Source organism: Neolamprologus multifasciatus, chromosome 13, assembly GCF_963576455.1.
Source record: "Neolamprologus multifasciatus chromosome 13, fNeoMul1.2, whole genome shotgun sequence".
Classification (NCBI taxonomy): Eukaryota; Metazoa; Chordata; class Actinopteri; order Cichliformes; family Cichlidae; genus Neolamprologus; species Neolamprologus multifasciatus.
The window spans coordinates 24,594,489-24,612,793 of NC_140451.1; the positions used below are offsets into that span (position 1 = coordinate 24,594,489).

At 37.9% G+C, this 18,305-nt stretch overlaps 1 protein-coding gene across 1 annotated transcript; it reads right to left on the reverse strand.

The window, feature by feature from the left end:
• Window positions 1-5,286: 5,286 nt before the first annotated feature.
• perp (p53 apoptosis effector related to pmp22) lies at window positions 5,287-17,814 on the reverse strand. Its single transcript, XM_085183716.1, has 3 exons — window positions 17,425-17,814; window positions 10,410-10,547; window positions 5,287-8,032 (listed from the first exon to the last, which is right to left on the reverse strand). Exons 1-3 carry the CDS (start codon window positions 17,627-17,629, stop codon window positions 7,821-7,823), a joined length of 555 nt encoding a protein of 184 aa, XP_085039842.1. The 5' UTR covers window positions 17,630-17,814; the 3' UTR covers window positions 5,287-7,820.
• Window positions 17,815-18,305: the final 491 nt, after the last annotated feature.

Here is an 18,305-nt window from a genome sequence, read left to right on the forward strand (position 1 = left end):
GATCTGCAGAAAGTCTGGAGAGTTATTGCTAAAAAGACCACTTTTAAAACATTACACACAAGTTTAGCCTTTCCTTGGAAGCAAAATGTAAAAATTCAGGGTGACTCAAGATTATTGCACAGTATGTTTCCATTTCATTTATTTTGGACTTTTTTCTTCATCTCATTTATTTGTCAATATTTGCTTTAAATAATTAACACACAAGAGGCCTTTTAAAACAATTAAAGTAATAAATATAATAATAATTTAGATATGTACAATGCTTTTCAAAAAATCCAAGGACACAAATATGTTGCATTGATAAAATAAAATGAGATGAAAGTACTTGCAGTATACAGTGCAGCAAGCTCTAACTTGATTGGCTACAACAGTAAAATATTGCTTGCAAATAAATGCATCAGCAACAATAACTTACTTAAAAAGTAAATGTCAGCTTGACACTTTTAGCTTCTACAGACATGATGGCTACTTACTTTTAATTGAGCAACTTCTTCAATGCAGGACTTTTTTTTTTTTTTTTTTTGCAGAAGTAAAGGTCTTGAATACATCCTACAATGTTGCCATCTTGAAACACCAAAGTTGAACAGCTTTTTAAAACCCATGAACATGCAGACAGAGGGGTCTGCAAAGATTTCATCCTTTCTTCAAATTAAAAAAACATAAAAATGAGAAAATTCAAATAAATATTGCTAGTGTGCATTATATTCCTTGGCAGTCTATTGAAACCTTGCATATTAGGGGATTTTGTTGATGCTCTAAAGGAAGCAACAGTTGCTAACGTGAAGTAGAAATCTGACTCACTGAGACTTTGATAGTAACCTTTACTTTAAAATGTGGCATCCCCTTTTTGATCTTAGCTGGCAGCAAGTCCGTGCTGCTGCTGCACTTACTAGCACTGCTTTTGTTGCATGCTGTATGTGCTTTATTTTAAAGCTTGAGACATTTGCCAAAACAACAAAAATACGAGCATTGCAAAATCTTAGTCAAGCCTAATAATGTTGGCATATACCACCCTGTCCAGTCTCCTCATCTGTGTTAAAAGGCGGAGCACAAGTGGAATTGGGGATTTATGACAGGTATGTTGGATATGTACATTCTGCTGGTAAACCATTTACTTTACATTAATCTATCAGCCTCATTCTTACCCATATACATCCTCCAGAGTCAAACGTCTCTTGTGTTCTGACAGTGCGGCCAGTCCCTCAGAGTGACTTCTGAACCCGGATTGTTCCATCAGAGCCCCAAAAGCTTCGGAGCCCCATCCTGGTATGAGGTGGCAGAAGAGTGGGGAGAACCCTGGAGAGAACTGTGAAGAGGAACATCTCAATGTTCTTCTGACTCTTCTTCTCAGTGGAAAGCACCTCGGAGGCGGATCGAAACCAACCCCCACTAAAAAATTAGTATACACAGCTTTGTGTAGGGGTGAAGACTGACATTCACATTGTTTAATTGTGATATGTCCCCCCTTTTATGGGCCACTACTCCTAAGAAAGTAGTAAAGGTTGATGCTGACTGGTTCAGAGAAAGCAGTTGTGGATTGAACAGCTGGATGATGACGCAGCCACGGAAGCTCTTGTGCTGATCAAGCCTGACCTCCAGTGGCAATTGTGTGGAAACACAAACTAAAGGGAACCTGTGAGCTACTAAAGCTGTACTGGTAACCTGTGGCAAAGAGTAATTGAGCATATTGGTTCAAGAATTGTACCACAGTAAATTTTTGAAGTATTTACCGTTTTCTTTCTTTAATTTCTGCTTTTGCTCCACTACAATACAGAGGGAAATACAACACATTTCACACCACAATTACTTACTAACATCAGGGACTTTCCAGATTCGTGTAGAACATAAAATTAATATAAAAACTTGGACTTATATCATAAAGTTAGTAAATAGTATTTGTAAATCTGAATATTTTGTGACCCTGAAGAAGCTATCAAAATGGTTCTTCTGATGAGAGTGCATGGGAAACTGAGGGCTGAATTTTTTTTTCACCAAATGCACTTGACATTAGGCAAACAACATCTTCAAATGCTCAACAGGAATTCATCCATATATTCCGGGTTGTGTGGATATTTGCATGTCAATTCACACATCAAGCATTCATTTGTGTTATGTTTGATGCCTGCAATGTTTGTAAAGTAACTTAACATTTACATAGTCCATTATACAATATATGTTGTGATTTGTCAACTTCTGGGCACTTCAACATGCTCACACTGATGGTGAACTGTTAGTAAGTTGGAGATAATAGTAGAAACATGACCTGATCTGAAGAGTCTCAATTTCTGCAGCTGTATTTGGATGGCAGAGTCAGAATTGGGCAGAAACAACATGAAAGCATGGATCCATCCTGCCTTGTTTAAACAATCAGCTCACATTTTTTGTGGTTTTGAAATGGTGTGGGCCTCTTAGTACCAATTAAGCATCATTTAAACATCACAGACTAAATGAGTAATGTTGCTAACCATATACAACCCTTTATGACTACAGTGTATTCATCTCCAAAGAATAAAATAATCTCTGAAGACAAACAGGGATCGACTTGAAGCATACTTATTAAAGTGACCAGTGAGTGTATAACAGCATTAGAAGTAATGTACCGTTTAATGTACTTATATTGCTTTCATTTAATTTCTATAACAATATTTTGCTAGTTTCCTTGTGGAATCACTCATTTTTAAACTTCAGGGCTTACAAAAAAAAAACATGTTGACTTTTAATTTGAAATGATGTGCTGAATTAAAAAAAAAAAACTTTTACAGAGATAAAAACAGCAGCTGAGAAGTTTTTCAGCGTGCACTGTTAGAATTTCCTGTTTATATGAACCACATTTCTATTCTCTGCTAATATCTCATCACCAGCATGTTTATTCTGTAACTTCTCAGACCTGAGGGGGTCAGCATTGTGCAGATAAAGACAGCAGAAAATCGAGCACATAAATTACAAAGATGTGTTTAATGTGTTAAAGATATCATCTTACAGTGCTGATTTTTCTTAGAGCTGCACTTTTGGGAGATTTTTACAGCAAAAGAAAAGAAACAAAAGTCTCTTCATCTCAAGTGAAAGTTGTTGATACTTTGTTGTTATGCACAACTGTTGAGTAAATATTACTTCTTTTTGTCTTCATGCTCAATTATTTACGGAGACTGAAGAAGTCACTCCCACTGAAAAGGCTATGTCCACACAAACAGAATCAACTTTTTGGGATCTCTTCATTTTGTGTTGTTGGTCAAACATGTCAAAAACATTTAAACATGATCCACCAATGAAAAAGGAATAACTGTGGAAGTACTCAGTAGTTTTATTAAGCACTTATTTTATATGTGTTTATATTGTAGATGTACTGTGTAGCAAAATACACTGCAAATACCCAAGTTTGAGTATCATTAATTATATGAACTGTGGTGCTACGTGAACAGAAAACAATGGCGCAGCAGATTTTCGCTCTGTGACGTGAAGAAAAACAGAAACAACACTGAGGGAAAATAATTATAGTCCAAGGTGTGGATTAAAAAGTTCCAGTGTGATACCGTTTGTTTCATTTTCTTTCTCTTCCTGCTTCAGTGCTGTGTTACTTTCCCTTACGATCTCTACCTTTGTGTTGTCTTTCCCTTCCCCTACCTGCCTCTGTTCCTGCCACTCCCATTTTACAGAGAAACCAGACTTGCCACAACATGCTGAGCAAAGTCTAATTCCCAGTCAGGGAGGTGCTGGGTGTGTACACCAGAAATGTATGACTCACATCGTTGGATCTCTGAGCTGTTTTTCACCTATGTGTGTCTCCACTTGCATGTGGTAACAAATGCTCTGTGTGTGACGATAAACTACGAGTGGGAAATTAATGTTATGCCGCCAATAACACTGAACAAAAACTCAGGTTGAGATGCACATTTAACTTTAATTTGTAACTTTGAAGTTACCGATGAGAAACCTACCAGTCACTTTAATAGGTACACCTTGTAAGTACTTGGTTGAACACTCTTTTGGAGTTACAGAACTGCCTTCATTCTTTGTAGCACAGATTCAACAAGCTGCAGATTTACCGGTGGCAAAGTGTTTGATTGTGTTGACTGTGATTAGTGACTGTGAGTACTGTGAACTCACTGTCATGCTGAAGAAACCAGTTTCAGATTACATTATCCTCCTGCGAGCAGCCATCATAAGATGGGTACACTGTAGTTAGAAAAGGATAGACATGGTCAGCAGCAATACTCGGGTAGGCTGTAGCATAAGGCCGCCACTAACAGCCTGAGCTGTTGATATAAAGCAAGATAGATTCATGCTTTCATGTTGTTTGAGTCTCACCCAACTAACCAAATCTTACAGCAGAAATTAAGACTCATTTGTTTTTTCAGTCTTCTTTTGTCCAATTTTGGTGAGCACGTGCAAATTATAAGCTCAGTTTCATGTTTTTAGGAGAAGTGGCACCCTGTGTGGTCTTCTGCTGCTCTAGCCCATCTGCTTCAAGGTTCAACTAAGAAATGTAACAAATATGTTTTAAGGATGTTTTATTTTAATCAGTGTCACGCTGATGACTTTCAATTGTTTATTTCTTTTAAGTCCAAAGAGGTTTATAAGTACAGACCTTGCACAAGTGCTTTCACTATATTAAAAGTTAGGTTGACAATTTCATCTTAATAAAGGGAATAAAAAGAAGTCTTTGTTTGTGCCCCTAACAGAATTCAGCCAAAACAAAAGAAACTCTCAAAAAGTTGGTGTAACTTTTGAAGCAGCTTTCACTTTAAATTAAACATTAAATCTCTGGTTGATTCATGCTTTTATGACTTCAGAAATATTGCCAAGTTGCGCTTCATTCTGTCATGCTCTGAATTAGAAATATTACTGATGCCTTTATTCCATTACATCTTAGTAATTCCAATTCATTGTTCGCTTGTCTTAAAGCTTCCTTGGAACATCTGCAGGTTGTTTAGACCAACTAATGTGAGGCTTATGACTAAATCCAATGACTCACAGGTCACACCTCTGCTAATTCAGCTGTGCTGGCTCCGTATTACCATCACAGTCCACTTTAAATTTATGGATTTAACTTCTCTATCAAGTGATCAGGACTCAATACTCAAAGAGTACTAAAGGAGCTCCCACACCCTGGAGCGTTCACTTTCTTAGCCCAGCTCTGTTGACTGATCTATTATTGTGTTGTGATATTTATCTCAAAACTACAAATATTTGAATTTGACTTGTTTATGCACACAAACTTCACTTTATCATTTTGTCCATATGAGCAATACAAACATAGTCACTGCATTTCAACAAACACTCAGAAAATCTTTCCAAAAAACTCTTTATTGCATAAAAATACACACGCTACCAAAATTATTCAAACTACAGCAGAAAACCAGCTAGATTTCCAGTGAGACAGTCCCTATAGATCCATACAGTTACTAATGATATATAAAGCTGGAACTAAAAAGAAAAAAAAACAAAACAAGAAAAAACAGAGATCCATGCCTTGAGCAAAAACATGTTTTTGCCTCACTTTTAAGAGTTGCAATAGAGTTAGGAAGAGTAAACCTGCCCTCATTAAATGGTATAAAATAACGGTTGTTATTTTATTTAATGCAAAACACTTCAGCTGGGTTGTGGCCAATAATCGAGAATCAATTACTAATAACTACTTCTTTGGAACTCTTTCTTTAATTGATTAGAAAAACGTCATCTTGCTCGGGCATGAAATTTGTCTCAACACGAACAGAGTTGTCATAAGTCAGTAAAACCTGACTTACCAGTTGGATCGAACATTCAAGGATTCAGAAACACAACACTGAAGAAGCTAAGGCACAAGTTGTCCACACAGTAAGTCAGATGATTGTACAACATTGTTTCTGTGTCTTATCAAACAAGAAAATGTCGGCCAAAGTGGCATCATGAGAACTTTTGGCGGCCTTTAGAAAATACACGTTTGGTCATCTGTCAGCAATCTGTATTAAAAACAGTATTAAAAACACAGTAAACCTACTGAGTTCATCTCGAGTCCCTTTAAACAAAGATTTTGACCACCTAAAACAAAAATGTTACCACATTTAGATGTTCTAAAATAACTATGATGTGGACGGGGATATCAGTTGTTATCCAGTTTGATAAAGGTTAAAAAAAAATCTGGATACGAGTTGTTCTTTTTTTTTTTTGTTTATGTTAAATTAATCATTGTGTTCAGTGGAAATTTCTTTATATTGTCTTCTAGTTTAGAGTGGCACGCAGAGAAGCAACATGCACTGTGAAGCCAGAAAACAAGAAAACAACTCATTTTTCCGGGATCACAGCAATCATCAAACTGCCGCCCTACTCGAGAAGTGTATCATTAGCGGTATTCATGATGGGGTATTGAAGGTGTTTTCGGCCGACAGAGGGGGAGAGGTGAGAAGTGAGGCTAAGAAAAATCTCAAAGAATTTAAAGATTAAGTTCCTAAAATCAGGTGAAGATTGTCTCTGACATTGTTTGTAATAAAAGTTACAAGAAACAAAACACATTTTTCCAAAGTGAAGCAGAAATTGCTTCACTTCACAACTGTGTCAGTGTTTCCTACACTGTTGTTCGCCAAATCTGATCGCAATTTAGGCCGTGATTTAATGAAGTTATTAGAGGCATAATAGAAGGTTTGTGTTATAAATCGGTTTTTTGTGACTTAAGGGGAAATTATGAGCCGTTTCTCAGAATATTACTCCCTTCCTTTAAAACATTTTTACTCTTAACTTCAATCGCTCTACTTAATAACACATCCAGACAAAACAGCACAGTGAACTCCCCCAGTTATATCCCTTTGGTAATGTCGAAATTTAGAACAGAACTATGAAGACAAACAGCAAATGAATAAGAAAATGTATAAAAAGTTACAAACAGGAAAGTTGAACCACACAGACATTTTCTGTATAACTTGATTACATTCCAGAAGCAAAGTCTCCTTCTTATCATCTATTATATCTTAACATACAGAACAAAAGACACAGAAAAACTAATGATGGCACACAGGACTAATCCAAGAAATGATACTGAATGATTTGATATCCTGTGCAAAATATTTGACTCTGGATTGCTTATCTATTCAAGGAGATACAGACAAATCAGACAAAAAAAAGAAAGCTTTATACCTAACCTCCTTTAAGTTGAGTGCACTTAGGTGATCTTGCATTGACAATAAAGCATAGTCTCGTGGTCCATTTGTGAAATATTCACAAAATGTGAGCTATTTAGTTGACTATATGGTCATTATTTGATTTTTTTATTTATTTAACTTTTCTATACCATCCTTTTAGGGACACATAAAACATGTAGTAAATATAGTAGGTTAACCCAAGCGATACAGTTTTCCTAAATATAACCAGGAACTCGTGTAACCAAACATATAGAATTATAAAAAGTGTAAAATTTATGCTTGTCTGTTTCTTGGTCCTTTGATTGACGTTTGCAACTATTTCACAAAGTGATGTGAGACTGTGTTAGAGAGTTACAGTTATAAAAGTACAGGTAAATTGATAAGTGTGTTTTATATGACAAAAACAAAAAAAATAACATCATGATTATTATTTTTTTCTTAATAAATCTAAAATAGAGATCTGTGTACTAAATTAGATGCAGTTCCCAATTGCAGTCCACTCCCAGTAGGAATTACTTCTTGCCTATAACTTCACTCACAGATTGTAGAAGAGTGGTTTTCCCATTGCTGGACCATATTAAACTGAATAAGCCATTGGAAATCTTTGGTGAAACGGCACAGTGTAAAAATGTTCGGTGGCCAGTCCAGATGCAGTTCAGAGCGAAAAGTGGAAATGGCTATGACTGGGTGGGTCCCCAGGTTTTTTCCTTACTCAGAAGAATACAGGTATTTGACCTTTGCCTGGCCGCTGAGTTCATCCTCATATCTCTGCAGGCAGCAGAAGAGGATGGCGCAGCCGATAGAGATGATGGTGGCGCCCCAGCCAAATCCGTAGGCCCAGGTGTAGTAATAGTTACCCTCAAAGATCAGCTCATTGAATTTGACTGGGTAGATGATCAGAGCGATGATTTGGATAATCGCTGCAGAGAGAGACAGACAAACAAGGCTTGGTGCACAGTGTGAGGTGATAATCTACACTAATAAATCAACTAATGCCAAACTGCCTAAACCAGCAATGGCTCAAACTAATTGTTTTTTTTTTTACTTTACTAGAAATGTTGTCTAAGGTCATTGTTAATGGTCAAAAGCTAATTCAGAAATTAGGGTTTCAGGGCTTTAAATTACAACATGATGAGAACTACTTCTTTTCCTGGGATAATTAAGCAAAGTACATATTTAAGTTTTATTTAAAAGCTGATATAAAGCTATGTGTTAACAACTGCAAAATGCCTCCGGGTTCACTACAATAAATTAGCTGGAAAATTAAACAATGCAATAATGATAACCTATTATTACATTTGATAATTTATGCAAGATCTCATTTTGGGGATAAATTGTTTAGAAGCTGATAAATGATCTATTGCATTTTTTATTAAGCAAGAAATAGAGGGAGATTTTATATAGCAGATTGGCCGAATAACTTACTCTCACAGACCAGTCAGTGGAAAGTAGAGTTCGTTTTTACCGTGTAAATAAAAACCTACTAATAAAAAATATATTTAAACCATAAACTAGATGAGCAGAGTTTTAAAACTATTACAGAAAACAAGGAAGTTGAACATACTTAGTCAGTCATGCAGTCAACACTACACTGATGGTAACAGCAGGGTGTGAAAAATACCTTCACAAGCCTGTGTAAGAGTTTCATCAGCATATCAACATCTGGGAGTTGGAGGTGAGTTTTGGCAGACCTGTCATTATTACCAGGGATTATTCATGAGAAAGGTGTGACTCTGACTCAGTTAGATCCACTTTCCCATGACAGATGACTATTAAAACAGCATTATTTTGCTTAGGAAAGGCAGGGAGTGAACATAAACTACTCTGTTTCAACACGCACTTTCACATTAATTGCAAAGGCAGGCCTGAATTTTTGAACACTGCATTAACATATTAAAGGGGACGGGCCCCACAGTTCATCTACTTGACTGAAGCAAGCTCTTTTATCTCACTTTCTGTTCCTAATAGGCCAAATTTTTTCCGAGTCGCTCGTCTCATTAAAAAAAAATTTTGAATGGCAGATGGGTTGGGCTGCTGTGCTCACAGAAAGAGCCAACCACAGTAGGAATGGCCAAATTAGGGATATCCGCTCTCTTTGACATTATACAGACACAAGAGTAAAGACTTAACAAGTGAAGAAAATATAGTTTTGAAGGAATGCTTGCCAAAAATCATCAATATACTCTTTTTTTTTCTATATTTCATAAATACAGTTTAAATCAAACGTTCAAGTTTAGTTTGATTTGTTTCATTTTTAACCACCACCTCTTTTTTGTAAAACCCTCCACCAGACTGAAACTGAACTTCCTCGCCCCACTATTTTGCACATTTTGTTCAAACACACGCCTTTATTTTAAAACTTCTGTATAATCAAAATCTCACTTGCAGGCAACTGCAACCGACAAAGTGATTTATCCAATCCAACATATTTCTGTAAAATGCAGCTATAAAATAAACCCTGAATCTTGGATTTGATTCAATGTAGGATCATATCTTCAACGAGGAGCTGTGTGGGCTGAAACAGCAGCTGGGATGCCGTCGAATAAAAATAGGAAAATAGATTTTTGAGGTGGCACATTTCTGTGCCAGTCATTTCTGATATCTTTTTGGTAACTATTACAGTGTAAAGAAACTTTAAAAAAAACAAAAACACCCCACCACCTGTAACTGTGTCAGGGTCTTTCGTCTGTGAGGTGAGTCAGTCAGTCAGTCTGTCTGATAAACACACCAGCTGTTGCCACAGCAGCGTCACGCCTCAGGGGAAAAGGCCTTTTCCTATGCTCACCCTCTTAACGCCAAAACACGCAGTCATTATCAGCGTCACTAGTTTTATTGCGTGATTGTACGCAACTCCCACATATTTTCCTTCCTTTTTTTTTTTTTTTATAGTTTTGGTGTTGGTATAAAATAATATTGTCAGATTATTACTTTTTTTTAACCTATTTTGCATATTGCTTCTATTTGGGAAGCTGCTGTCTGAACATTTGCAAGCTTAAACATGTTATTGGAAGATTAAAGCATCATGTAATGGACGGATAAGACCGGAGGCATGTTTGGTATCAGTTTCAGAGATTCTTATCTGTGGTTGAGTGTTGCTCTTCATGTAGTTAAAGTTAATGTCATTTACCAACAAAGAATATCTGAAGTGGATGATTTTTTCTTCTTCTCAATACATGTTGCCAGCCCCACCTGACTTTGTTTACAATATTTTTACTGTGTAGATGTGGAAGTAATTATACCTGCAGAAATTAGGTGTTTGTGCGGATGCAAGTTTTTGTGCATGTGTGTGTATCTTACCAACAACGATCAAGAATGCTGCAACAGCAACCATAAGACCAATGTTGATGTTACACATCGCCACAATGGCCAAAATGAAGGCGATGATGAGGATGATTAGACCAATGATCATTAGAGCAGCGACTGCCTGGGCCCAAGCTAGAACGAAACATAAGCAAAAACAATTGTGACACTCAAGAAGAAACAAAAGTCTGAAAAGTTCAGTTTTTGTAAGATTTTCAACACTGGTATATCAACAAGTGTTACAACAGTGTATGTCTTATACACCGCACAAGGTACAACTCCCATTTCCATTTTTAAGTTAATTTTCTTAAAAACAAAACAAAACAAAAGAAAATATCTGAATATGTTCTGTTAAAAATGTTGGTACATGTTACCATTAAGCCCTCAGAGAAAACAGCTGCAGAAAGTTACACCTGTAAAGCTGCACACAGACTTTCCAGTCTTAGTGGGAAGGTTTCAGCTGCTTTATGCCTCAACACAGCTTTGGTTTTTCTATTTATGGTTAATGTTCAGGAAAAAGATTCATGAAAATGAAGGACGCAGCACTCTTTCTGCACTATTCATTCTAACTTTATTGTGCACCTCTGAAATAAAACCACCACCTTTTTGTAGAAGCTTAGAAATTGAAGCATTAACTGCTTACTGGGTCACATTTTGTGCGTTAAAATTGTCCAAAAACAACAGTTTATGACAGCTCAGGATGCAGCTTGGTGGTAAATCCAAATCCCTCTCACTTTTGTTTGTGGAACTAAATGAATCATCTATTGTTCAATATGTCTACATGGTGTTTAGTCATTATTGCAGCTCCCCTCCCCAAGGCTGTGCTCACACAGATTGCAAAGTTACTAAGGTTCAAGCTGTGACAAATTTTGTTTTCCTGAACACACACACCACACCCTTAAAAGCACTGGAATTCTCTAAAACTCTGTAACGTCAGCAGACATGCCTCTGAACTTTAGCAGAGATGCAAACCTCCCAAAATGCAAATTTTTCAATCTTTTGGACAAAAACTGATATGAGTTGTTGGCCAAATACTCAGCGCACCACCAGCCTTTGAACAAATTATCATGCGACAATGCTGCTGTTTGCAAATAAGTACCAAGAGGTGTTCATTGTATTGTGAATAGGTTTTACTTGCATCAAGGATTAAAAACAAAACTTCCTGAGAGTTTTAGGCTTTGTGTAAGCTCACCATGTGGATCAGCACAGCATTACACCCAATTTACTGATACTGGATAAGTTACACCCTAAATTATTCACAGAGTTTTGCCTGTGAATGTGTTCAGGTCATGCCCTACCTGCCTCAGCCACAGGCAGCATCACATACACATCAGACTAGTCCAACTGGTTCAGCCTTTCATACCCATGTCAACATCAACCAAGCTTCAATCTCACCAGTAACACAGTGTTCTGCTTTTCACCAAACTAGACTGGTTATCAACAGTTTGATGACTTTAGGGTTATTGTGAGATTCAGTCCAATAAACTTACTACAAGTATTTCTTCAAGATACTTCAAGAAGCAAAGCTCTCAAAATAAAACAAGTGAAACAAAGGAGACACAGTCACAGAGAGACATGCTATTATTTCAGCTGTTTTACATGGTGTCTTGATTCATTATTGGTAGAAGAAAAAGCTTTTGAGTTTCTGAACTGATACTTTTTGCCATACGAGAATTAAAAACGGATATAAAAGCTCCTACACTTAACGATGACTGTTTAATTTAAAAATATTCATGGGTGTGTCCTTGTTTACTGGGTGTCCCAATCACTCACACTTAGTACTATCCAGCTGCTCAGCATCTGCTTTCCCCATTTAATCAAAACAAAGACATTTGGCTGCCCTCCTACATTTTTACACTATCGCTACCCGCGTGCCTGAAACTGCCTCTAATTGCAAATTTACTAAAATGCTCCTATGAGTATGACTCTGAAAACATACACTGACTTTCCCATACTTGACAAATCTAAACCTTCAGATAATAAGGATAATTTAATAGCTTTTATTCTAAAAGCTTTTAGAATAAGGCTTTCGCAGAGGCAGCTGGGATCGACAACACCCTGCGCTCTCCCTGAAAGAATTTTAATGGCACACTCTCTTAACCAGAAACTCTAGTGTTAGAAATGCAGTAAATCATACTAAAATAGCTCCTTGGTTTTGTTTTTTTTACTTGGTGTTTACGCATTTACATTTTTCACAGTTTGGGCTCAGCTAGAGAGCGGTGACAGTGAGTGGGCGATAAGCATTAAATCTCCAAATGCTGGTATTTAATTGAGGGCTAAAATGATTACTTGTGTGTCTGTGCAGCTACTCAATTTTATTTAGATTTCACCAACTGGCAACAATCGTCATCTCAAGACACTTAATATTGTTAAGAACACTTTCTGTCTATTATTGTAGGACCTTTACCTTAAAATATAAAGTGTCTTGAGGTGCTTTGAAGTATGAATCATCATACCTGATACTTTTGATTGAAAATAAATCTGAAAAATACGCTCCGAGCTCTGACGGATATTAAAGTGGCCTTTTTGTCATTACTCTCTCTGCACAACAAACTGGGAAGACAAGCAGCAGATTAATAGATAAAGAAAGCAGTGGTTAAGTATATCATTTGCAGCTATCTTAATCTGTTGCTAATAAATAAGATATACAGACTGGCATGTATCATACTTAATCCTTGGAATCACTGTATCACTGTGGCTCCAAGTATGTGTGTGTGTGTGTGTGTGTGTGTGTGTGTGTGTGTGTGTGCTTTCAAACAATGTATAGTTAGTCAGACTCAGAATGGGCTGCTGTAATTTGAAATATCACTCTTCCTCAAAGTGATGCAAAAATCAAATTTTGCCTTAATGCTGTGCTCCCCTAACTGCCCTAACACACTCATAAGGGCGTCACAAACTTCTTTTGTCTCAGCATGCTATCATATCACCCAACCCTTTGCCATCATCCATAGTCAAGCCTGTAATTATGCGATTTGTTCAAGCACTCATACCAGAACACTGAAACTGCTTCTTCCTATTTAAAACTGCAGTTCCTGAGAATTCAGACTCTTCAGCTTTACAGGCAGTTGGCCTAAACGCCCTGAGGGGGAGTTAGTTTGGTCTGCTTCCAATATTCACAACATCTTACACACACAAACTGTGCTCTGGTTGTGTTTGTTTCCTTAGTTTTCAGAATATCCCTACAAGTATTTAAGCCAGAGAAACCACCGGGCCAAAATGTACCCTTCATCTAGCCAGCAGCCTTCAGGCAGCTTTGTTCTGCTTCTTCTTCTTTGTGTAACTGCTTCAGCCCCGCTGAGACTAAAGGAGACCGGGCCAAAACAGTAGCAGAGAGCGGTTGAGGCAAATAAGGCTACGTTGACACTGCAGGTCTTAATGCTCAATTCCGATTTTTTGATCAAATCCGATTTTTTTTTGTCTGCTTGTTCACACTACAAATAAAATGCGACAATATTGTTTGACTGATGGCCCTTAATATAAAGACTTCGGACTTCACGTTTCCCAATTTTTGCTTTAAGTTATTTTGTTATTTACATAATAATGTAAATGACCTAATAATTATCCTTATTGTTGTTTTAGAGAGGAGCGGTGCTTCAAAGGATAGTTGCAGATTTCTGTCAGAATCTTCAGATTATACAGTACAAATAAAATGTTCACGTTTCTCCAACGTTGTCTTCCCAGCAGTTTCACTAACACTAGCGTTCGCGATGTCTTCTCGGGCGCTTCTCGGGAGCTGATAATTGGCGTCTGTCTCGTGTCAGTGACGTAAAAGACGGATTTAACGCGACATGACCGTTCAAACAGCAGTCGCTTTCTAAAACATCGGATATGCATCGGATTCAGTACAACATACGAAAGTGACCCAGATCGGATTTGAAAATATCGGATTTGTGCCGTTCACACTGTCATACCATGATCGGATATGGGTCGCATAGGGACAAAAAAATCGAATTTGATGCGCTTTCGCCTGCAGTGTGAACGTAGCCTAGCAAAACTATTTAGCCTGAAATATCAAAAGAGATCAGAAAAATGCCAGAAAAACACTGACAACATGCTAGATCTATAATACTCTCTTAACAACCACACTGGCAATTGTTGTTGTTGTTCACTTTTTGGAGTTGCTGTCACACAGCCATGGAAATTTACATTAAACAATCATCTTAATTAGGGCTGCAGCAAGTGGTTATTCCCATTATTGGGGCGATTGGGGCGATCGTGGCTCAAGAGTTGGGAGTTCGCCTTGTAATCGGAAGGTTGCCGGTTCGAGCCCCGGCTTGGACAGTCTCGGTCGTTGTGTCCTTGGGCAAGACACTTCACCCGTTGCCTACTGGTGGTGGTCAGAGGGCCCGGCGCCAGTGTCCGGCAGCCTCGCCTCTGTCAGTGCGCCCCAGGGTGGCTGTGGCTACAATGTAGCTGCCATCACCAATGTGTGTGTGTGAATGGGTGGATGACTGGATATGTAAAGCGCTTCGGGGTCCTTAGGGACTAGTAAAGCGCTATATAAATACAGGCCATTTACCATTAATTATTATTATAATTATTTTCTCAACTGACATGTTACAGTGAGGTCATTAAATATAATAAAACATGACATCACAGTTTAGTAGACTGTATACTGTGTTTTGTGTAAAGAATATAAAACTAACTTATTTAGTGACATACAGTAAAACTGAGGTGATCTGTTGAACTGCTGATTAATACAGTGATCATTTAAAACCATGTTTTAAACTAAAACACAGGCGTGCATGCATAGTATGAAACACAGAAAAGTAATATCAACAGACATCTAAAAAATAAGGGGCATTTTCCTGTGAGTAAGGTTTTATGCCACTGAGTGCTGAAAGCACTTTTTTATGTACATATTGCACAAAAAATTTGCTTTGGGGCTGTGCTCTATGCTTAGATCTCTGGTTATGTTTTCTAGAAATGGCATTAAAAAGTGGAGGCAGCTCCTAAAATAATTACCACTGTGAATGGCGAGGCTAATAAGCGATGCTACATGTATGCTTTGCAGACCCTAATTTGGAGCTGTGTGACATTAGGCTGACCTAGGTGACTTTCAAAGAGTCTGATAAGAACAACAATAGTGTCTCTGTTGGCCACAGCAGGCGTGGAGCAACACAAATAAACCCTGAGTAGGAGACACCGAGAATACAAGTCTGTTCTGTTCTCAGTTATTGTTCCACATACTGGGTCTCCTTGTGTGTCGGTGAGTTACGTTTCTGTGACAGTCTTTGCTGAAGAATAAACTCATTAACTGGTTCTCCCAATATTGCCACGTCTGTGTGAAATTCTGCTTCTCTTTGGTTTGGGCTGGGAGAAGCTATTAAAGTATTTTAAATGTAAATGAGTTGTTTTTGTTTTTCCTGATATGGTTTTCGCTACCTGTGCAGATTCACAGAGTTCACAAAGTTCTTGTTCGTAAGGGTTTATTCATTCTGAATCATTCTGATGAGTAAAAGTATTTTAATCCATTAAGTCATAGCAACAATGACCTCATCTGTCAACAGTTTGTCTTTATAGGTTTAATTTCTCTGTAAATCCATTTTTTTCAGGGGCTGTAATCAAAAGTGGACCTTCTGGTCACCAATGGTAAACCCTGACGGGGGACTGTGCAATTAAACAACTACTACTTTTCAAGAAGAACTTGATTTACAGAAACATATCTCTGTTGTTGTTATGCAACCACCACAGTTGTGGAAACATATTTCACATATGGGTTGCTATGGGGATAGCACTATGAGTTTCACTGCTTTGATAAAAAGAGGTTTATACATTATATGTACTGTAAAATGCACATTAGTTATTCGTGTGTTCTAATATGAAGATAACCTTTAAAATGACATCAACCAAGGATTTGATAACAAGGATGCCACAATTTACAACACCATCAAACAGCAGCTCTGTGCTGTTTGTTATGAAGGCCACATTTAGTAATTATCTTGATGATAAGAACATCAATATCTTAACAGTAAAAAAGCCCAGGCTTTTAGTCATCTTTGCCGCCTGTTGGTTGCACCCATTTCTGATACTCCAGAAGTATGTTTTCAAGATTCATGCTAATCATTCCATTAATATCAAACAAACATTATTAACCATAAAGGGGAAAAGGGGGGGGGTTGTTATGGTTACACTCCATATAAAAATTCACAATTTACTTATAAATATCCTCTTTTCTTTTTTTGTTGTTGTTGCATGTCTTCACAACCATAACCTAAGTGCGCCTGTATCCACTATTAGTGTATTTTATTACGTTACCTTTGATCCTAATCAACATTGTATAAAGAAAAACTTCAACATCCCATATTTTTCTTATCATACAATGTTGCACAAAGGAATTATTTTTCTATACTTCTACATAAGAGTCTTCTCTGTATTTGTATTTTACAAATACAAAAAAAACCCACAAATAAGAAACATGATGTTCTTTACCTTATCTTCCCAATAATGGTATCAGCCCCCCCCCCCCCGAAAAGAAAATTCTGCCTCCGCCAATGCCCAGGTTTCATACTGAACAGGATATTATGTACGGAATCGTTTCTTTATTCATGATTCTTTTTGCTGCCGTTTATCTACATTCGTTTTGCCTTCTTCGAACTAATGTTGTGACCCTTCACACAAACTAAAGAACAGAAAGCTATTTCAAGGAATGTTTCTCCTGGCGTGAAGACGTCAGCCTAGGAGGAAGGCACTCGGGACTTATTATCCAACAGCATTCAACCGCCTTTCTTTCAACTGCGTTTATTTAAGCTGGAGGTGATAAACGAGAAAAGAGTTAATGCTCGTGGAGACCAAAGTTCATTCCGCCTGCTTGCCTGACTGTTGCAGGCCTCCCTCCTTCCCTCAGCCCGGACTTCTTTAGCAGAGGTCAACACCCTGAAGTTACAATATGTGAATGTGGAATTTCGCACTGACTCGAGGTTTATTATTGGCTGCATTAAGGCACTCTTGTCGTTTTATCTTTGAACAGCCTATTCTGTATGGTGTACGTGTGAGGTAAACTGATACTTACAGAACTCCATGAGCGACTGGCACCGCCAGTTGTCTTTTAAGCCGCGGCACTGCTCCCACATACTGGCGTAGTGAGACCTGGCGTCCTCGTCCTCTACCCATCCCGATTGTGCGCAGATGGCGATAAGGTCAAAAATAATGGCGAAGAGCAGAAGCAGGGGAATGATCCACCTGCATCGAGGGTAGGCGATCCCACAGCGAAACATGACCGACGATCAGCGAGCGTTGAGCGGTGTGCACGGAGAGGAAAGGCGAGCAAAGGAGCCGAAATCTGTCCGCTCAATGTCTTATGCGTCTTTGCGCAGTGACAGTGACAGTGGGTGATGTGAGGATATAACATAAAAGCTCCAGCCCCACCCAAGAGTGAAATGTACCCGTCAGCCAGGTTAGGATCGCGAAGGGCTGGGCTTATTTGGATACAATAGCAAAGTATAGCCCATCCCCACTCAGTGTGTCATATTACACACCCAACAACCGGCCTGTCACCGTGACTGTCTAAGCTCGAGTCCTGATCACAGAAAGGATTGCGTTTAACAGAAGATAGTTGAGCTGAATGCTGCAGAGATGTACTTTTCTTTTTCGGAATTCCAACAGGTAGTACAGATAGTGCTGTGAGGTAGAAAATATAAAGAGAGAGTACAAAATAAATGTAATAAATGTAAAATGCCACAAGATGGCAGCCCAGCTAACCTTAATATTTTCTTTAAAGGTAAGGAGGTAAAAAAAAAACAAAAACCCAACAACACAGCTTTTGGCTGTATTTATTCTGTATGACTTTATGATTTTTACATGGAACTGTCTATCTAATCAAAAATTAAATGTATGATTCCGTAACTTATTGAATCATCTTTAACGGCAATAACTGTATATGGAGGGATTTTG

Bases quoted from the DNA above. Each gene is read 5' to 3' on its own strand.
- perp (XM_085183716.1), bottom strand. From the start codon at position 17,629: ATGTTTCGCTGTGGGATCGCCTACCCTCGATGCAGGTGGATCATTCCC. The intron at 10,548-17,424 runs GTAAGTATCAGT...GTTTCGTTCTAG, and splicing joins CCAGTCGCTCATGGAGTTCT to CTTGGGCCCAGGCAGTCGCT. The intron at 8,033-10,409 runs GTAAGATACACA...CTCTCTCTGCAG, and splicing joins AGCATTCTTGATCGTTGTTG to CGATTATCCAAATCATCGCT.